The 6,793-nt window shown below is 36.9% G+C and overlaps 1 protein-coding gene across 2 annotated transcripts; it reads left to right on the top strand.

Moving 5' to 3' along the window:
• Positions 1-531: 531 nt before the first annotated feature.
• LOC149768256 (uncharacterized) lies at positions 532-4,571 on the top strand. 2 transcript variants are annotated; one of them, XM_089928834.1, is made up of 7 exons: positions 532-2,825; positions 2,895-3,136; positions 3,216-3,419; positions 3,521-3,613; positions 3,710-3,811; positions 3,903-4,253; positions 4,359-4,571. In XM_089928834.1, the coding sequence occupies exons 3-7, from the start codon at positions 3,324-3,326 to the stop codon at positions 4,413-4,415; spliced, it is 699 nt and encodes a 232-aa protein (XP_089784960.1). In that variant the 5' UTR covers positions 532-2,825; positions 2,895-3,136; positions 3,216-3,323; the 3' UTR covers positions 4,416-4,571. The 2 variants fall into 2 exon arrangements, with proteins under 2 accessions (XP_089784960.1, XP_089784959.1); XM_089928833.1 differs by having other exon boundaries at positions 532-3,136.
• The last annotated feature ends 2,222 nt before the right edge of the window (positions 4,572-6,793 follow it).

Genomic DNA, 6,793 nt, shown 5'->3' with positions numbered 1-6,793 from the left:
CATTCCCATCCTCTCCGGCACCGAGCGACCTCCTCTAGTCCTCCCTCCTCTGCGGCGCAACCTCCTCTCCTCCTCCCTCCTCTGCGGTGCCAACCAGCCGACCCCATCCCCCTCCTCTCGTCCCTCCTCCATGTTTTATGACACGATCTTTTAGAGAAAGTACTGATTTACAAGCGGTTCATAGGAGAGAAGCAGTTCAAAAACCTTCTCAGCATCTGAACTAGCAGTTCAAAAACCTCTTCGATCGGTATCTGAAGGGATGACAAGGTAAATTCGTTTTCTCTCAAAATAATTGTCTTTTCCACTCTTTTGCAGTCAGTTGGTTTTTAATGGGCAGTTAAAATTATATTTCTTAGATATTTCCATACCGTCTTTTATGGAGGTACATTGTTTTTTTTCAGAAAAAATTCTTTTAGCTCTATTGTTGTAATACTGAAAGCTTTGAGCTTGTATGCGTATGTTGGTTGGCTTCCTTGGTTTGGGCCTGGGGTCCTTAAATCACGCTGTGATTTTTTGGATTAATCTAGGTTAGCATGTGAAAATCTCCTCATAAATCAATCTTACTTTACATCAACATTCCATTCATCCTTCATACATGATAGTAAATTTTACCATCAGAGAAGGGTGTATTGGGTACTATAATGTAGCAACCATGAAATATGTTCAACAAATTGTGCCTTTCAAAGTAAATAATGTCTATTTGACAATTTAAAAATCCTAAGATTTTTATAAACCAATTGTCACATGAAGAGGAAAAAACCGATTATACAAGTAGTGATAATATGAGTGATGCACTATTGTACTTTGGTAACATTAAAAGATGATATAGTTACTTTTAATATACAATTTCATATTTGGCCAAAAATAAATTAAGCATGTGATTTGATGAATCTAGTAGCAAAAGCCAGAAGAATTATGATTACAAACATGGGATGTTTCTTGTGCATATGTGAGTTAAGAATAATGGCAACAGCTAAAAGTGGAAAATTATTATTTTAATAGCATAATGCTTGTGAAAAGGGATACTGGAAAAATAAAAAATATCTAATAGCTGTTATATCTCATAAAAAACTCGTTCATAAAAAGCTCGAAATGAAAAGCTTTCCTTAGCAGCACCCAGTACGCACCTAGTGGATCAAGTAACTTTGGCTATATGTTTTCAAAAGTATCAATTTGGTCAGGTCTATGTTGATTTTGTGCTTTTCACGCAAGCTTGGGTTAAGACTTGTATGAAAAGGAGAGATTGATGAGGAAATCAATATGACTTTTTGAAGAAGCTAATTAATGATTTGCAATTTTATGTTCAACTTTCTGTTATAGTTTCCTTTTGCATCATTGAATAAATTTTCTGAATTTTAATATATTTTTTGCTAAAACAGTTGTAGTATATTAGTTGATTCATCATGCCCATATTTGACTTTTCTTCTCCCATCCCATTTGTAAAAAACGTTGAGCAAATTCGTGCCATTAATTTCAAGGAAGACATTCTCCTTGCTAGGGGCCATTCTGATGCAGTCTTATGGTGGAATTTGATTGAAACATCAAGTTAGCCATAGTTGAAGGTACAGCTTTCAAAGTTAGTTTCTATGCCTTTAAATGTGTGATATTGCTTTCTAAGTGGTTGCCCTATGTGATTTGTCTGGAAGAGTTAAGTAGCAGACATGCTAATGAGGGGAACAGCCTGAGAGCAGATTCTCCAAAGGTGTCTATCAACTTAGTTCTATAGTGGGATAGAAAGAGGCAAGCTTTTTGTGATGGGAACTCATTTATCTTTGAAGCATGAATCATGGGCCTAACAACAAACATCATAACATGAGATAGAAGGAAGCAAGCTTTTTGTGAAAGGAACTCATTTATCTTTGAAGCATGAATTATGAGCGTAATGACAAAAATCATAACATAAGCTACTGTTTAAAACATATTCACATGAACACCAGATTACTTAATCATAAAACCCTCACTTGCCATTTGTTCATTACAAAGATGCACCTCGTGCTTATAGGGTAAAGAAAAGATATTTATGCTATTCTTGAAAAATGTGAACAAAATTCTATTCTTGAAAATTATATACTGTTGTGTATTAGAGAAGGGAATCAGTAGCTAGGCTCCTACTACTGAACAGAGTAGTGCAAATCCAATACACACTTCTCCCGTAGTGCAAACCCAATACCTAATCTAGTCATTGTTTACCGGCCTTTCCAAGATTCTTACATGCCATATGCTTGAAAGATGATAAGAAGCCAAAAGCAAGTTAGTTATGTTTTGTTATTATAGAAAACTACAACTTATGAAATGCATGGATTATGTTTTTTCATCTCCTTCACATCCCAGCTCAATGAATGCTTTACCAGTTGTGTTGGCTCAGAGTTTTAAAAAACTTATCAGGCAGATCTAAAAGAATTCCAAATTAAGAGCATTTTTTTTTCTATATATCAGAAAGCTTTGTATATAACCTGATTTGGATAGAATGTGAACTATAAATGCATTAGTTAAAAAGAAGCACCTCAGCGCTCCGTATGATTTCCACGAATTGATGGAACCGCATACGATGTCTCAATTCCTTAGAAGGTACAGTATGAAACTTTAATCCTTTAAATACTCGGTATTTATTATTTAACTAATATTGCTTCTTTTTGTGCATACTAGGTAGCAACATGCCGCGAGGAAAACGATTCAGAGATGTTGAGTTTCAGCACACACCGTGGGATCTTCTTCCGATCAGTCCCTACGATCCCAGCAGCCCGACGAGCTCTAGCAGCACGAGTCTCAGTCTGAGCACGTGCCACCTGTTGATTGTCCAGACATGGATGACGTGCACATCCAGGGTAATTTGATTTACATTTTTTATATTAATTTTTCTTACAATCCATGGATATTTTATTTTATTTTTATAGATGGACTGGGGAGAGTGAGGAGGACACGAGGACCCACTCGAGCACAGGTGTGGAGCCTACGTGAGGATGAGAAGATCGTCGTCCAATGCAATGAACTGGGGCAGCCTATCAAGAGGGCTGCAAGCATTTTATCGACTTTTCTGGGATCAGTTGCGCGGAAGGGTCAGTTGTGTCCGCTCAACTATACGAAATGGAATGAAATGCTTCCTTCATATAAGGTTGAGCTTCTTAAAGTTATTGAGGTAAAGAATTGAATTTGGTTACTATCACAATTTTATTTTTTGATTTATCATTGTTATAACATTCTTGACTTTGGTGTAGAAAAAGTTTGTCCTTCCTGTAAATAGCCATGATTAGGTGCTGAAGTCCGTCAACCGCAAATGGAAAGAATATAAGGCGAAGCTAAAGGCGGACTGGAAGCACGTGGGCATGACTAAAGAGGAGGTGGCCCGTGTTTGTCCTCTTGATGTAATCCCTCATCAATGGAGGGAGCTTGTCCACTACTGGTTTTCAGAGAAAGCTCAGGTTGTGTATATTTTTCAATACCTTAGATTGTATTTACTAATAATATAGATTACAAATTTATACATTAAATATATTATATTGTTTATTCTTTTTTTGGAAAGATATATTTCAACATTGGTAGAGCTGCACGAGCCTCTCAGACTGTTCCTCATACTTCAAGCTCGATGAGTTATGCTAGGCGTAGAGCTGAATTTGTAAGTTTTTTTGAAACTCTTTGAAACTATTTTAAACTGTTCTATCATATAGCATGTATCATGATAACTAGCTTGTCAATATATTTTTTGTTGTAGATGGATGATAATGGGAGGAAGCCGGGTAAGGTGGAATTTTATAAGATAACTCACACCCACCGAGATGGTAGTTTTGTTCGGAAGGAGGCAAGAGATATAGTTGTATGTATTCATCTTTGAATCTTTCAACGATATTATTATTAGTTCTATTATTGCCATACATTAATATGACTTTTTCTTTTGAGAGATATAGGACAGGGCAACAACTCTTATTTCAGAGCGTGTCAGGGAGTCATCATCATCCGACGCGATCAGTCATGTTGAAGCTCAGGTGCTCGCCGAATTATTGGGCCTAGAGCGTTATGGTCGAGTGAGGGATTATGGCGTTGGAGTTACCCCCACTCAGTTGTCTGCAGTGGGAATGTATACAAGAAATGCTGGAGAAGGTAGTAGCAATGCAGAAGTTAGTAGACTTCGGACAACAATTGAAGATATGAAGGATCGCCATCAGGCAGAGTTGGCAGAGCTGAAGCAGAACCAGCAAAGTTTGCTGTCTCAGCTTGAGCATATTTCATCTATGTTGCAGCGATTTCTCCCTCCTCAGGTAAATAACTATATATATTTGATGACTGTACATAATTATCGCTTATTTTGATGAGTTAATGATTTTCATATTCTTAACTTCTAAAGTTTCTCTTTTTTTGTGTAGATTTCTAATACTTCAACAGCTCGTAGAGATGATGATGGTACTGAATCTGGTCCCTGATATTTTTGAGACTGTTATCTAAGGAGTTTTATATGTATCTTTCTTATATTTTTCAAAATACATTGTAATTCTAAACTTATTATGTAAATTTCATCATATATGACAATATGAATTTTTTGAATGATCTGAATGTTTGTTTTGATGTAAGTGTAATGCAGGTTTATATTGTTATAATATGTTTCTTAATATGTATTTATTTTTTCAAAAAAAAATTTCTTTACAAAATCCACTCCCCATGTATTAAAGCGTCGTTAAAAACCCCACTGCTAGCACGCTTTCGCCGACGCTCCAAAAGCATCGGTAAAAATCTTTAAGCGACGCAATAAAGCGTCAGTAAAAACTTGATATAACCGTAAGAAAAAATCCCGCATCTATCCGCCACGCCCAAGTTCTAGTTTATGCCGACGCTTTTTTGCGTCGGAAAAACAGGATACGCCGACGCTTTTGTTAGCATTGGTAAAGCTATACTTTTGCTGAAATTTTTCCCACTCTGATATCGCCGACGCTTTTACGATGCTTTGGTTAGCGTCGGCGGGGTTTTTACCATCGTTTATAAGCGTTAGCAAAACCTATAAAAAACGCCGGGAAAGACCTATTTTCCTGTAGTCTAGCGATACTGGACAGCGTTATTATTATTTTTTTTTGGGGTCATATCTATTGTTGTGACATGACTAGGAATGATATCTGACTAGGGTTAACCAAATCTGAAATTTGTAAGAAACTAATTTTTTTAAAAAATCTCAATGGCTTTGTCCTGAAAAATAAAATTAGATTACCTGGGCAATTCTGAAAAGTTGCTGACACCATGAGGGATTCGCTGAGCCAATTAATTTGTTATCATGTCTCCTTGTTAGCTTATTCCAAAGATATATCTACTCCTAGATACTCTGAAAGGTGGTAAGGCTGTCGAGACGATCATTCTCACCTAAACCAGAAAGCTCTGAAACAGATGTAAGTGAAGATTCTTCTTGTCCAAATCCATGGGTGACAACCCAACCTCACCCACCTAAAGATATTGAGCATCAGAACCTCCTTCCCTCCATGGTAAGAATAAATAAAGTGATGAGGACGAGAGTCTCACAAGAGGAAAAGAAGCTAATTATAAGAAGGCAAAGAATAGATGCATGCATGGAATTCTTGCTCATAAAGGTCTTATCACTAATGTCCTATTAGCTCAATGGCTTTGTCCTGAAAAATAAAATTAGATTACCCGGGCAATTCTGAAGAGTTGCTGACCATGAGTGATTCGCTGAGCCAAGTAATTTACTATCATATCTCCTTGTTAGCTTTTTCCAAAGATATATCTACTCCTAGATACTCTGAAAGGTGGTAAGGCTGTCGAGGCGTAATCATTCTCACCTAAACCAGAAAGCACTGAAACAGATGCGAGTAAAGATTATTCTTGTCTAAATCCATGGGGGACAACCTAACCTCTCCCACCTAAAGATATTGAGCATCAGAACCTCCATCCCACCATGGTCAGAATAAATAAACTGATGAGGACAACAACAGTCTCACAAAAGGAAAAGAAGCTAATTATAACAAGGCAAAGAATAGATGCATGCATGAAATTCTTGCGCATAAAGGTCTTATCACTAATGTCCCATTAGGCTGTGATCAGCTACATTAGATTATAGTTTGGAATGGCATATTAGCCTAATTATATATAGGAAAAGATGCCAAGTCGTCAGGGTGAGTCCAAAAGTTAGGCATCCATGAAGGGCTGTCATGGGGATCTTTTAGGGAGGCTTCATTATATATGCTCTCAGTTGTCGTCAGCACTCCACTTTGCAACTATAGAGCCATGTATTATCGTTGCTCTATTATTCTTAATTGCTAGGGACGGAACGCCGGCTAGGCACAATTTTTTTTGTTGCCAAGCACCTTGGCATATTGTATTATTTGATGGATTTTTGTTATGTCACACCAACTCCTCTGGATGGTGCAAAGAGGGTCGAAATCAACATAGTTCCAACCCAACAATTCAGGATTTGGGTCCAAAATTGAATAGTTGTATACATGGATCAAAATTTTAACTTTTTTGAGTTCATTTTAAGCCAGTCTAACTCGAAACATCTCAACTCAAAACATAGTATTGCATATATAATCTATGATAATGTGTATTTAGAAATTATCTAATATAAAATTAGTAGCTTGTTGAATGGGTCTAGATCATAGTTATGTGCCTTTTTATCATTTGTTCGACTTACAGCCTTTTGTTGCCATGTTGTTCGATTGTATGCTATACCCAAGTATTCTAGTGCACTTCAATGGCCTAAATCATAGTGATGCACTTGATCATTGATTCATATAGCTGCCCACCTCTCAGCCTTGATCATAATCATGCATTTTATCATTTGTTGGAGTTCGTAGTTCTT

The sequence above is a fragment of the Phoenix dactylifera genome, chromosome 2 (genome assembly GCF_051530095.1).
Source record: "Phoenix dactylifera cultivar Ajwa chromosome 2, Ajwa_hap1_PhDact_Kaust_v1.1, whole genome shotgun sequence".
NCBI classification, from domain to species: Eukaryota; Viridiplantae; Streptophyta; class Magnoliopsida; order Arecales; family Arecaceae; genus Phoenix; species Phoenix dactylifera.
This window is presented reverse-complemented; position numbering and strand designations above follow the sequence as displayed.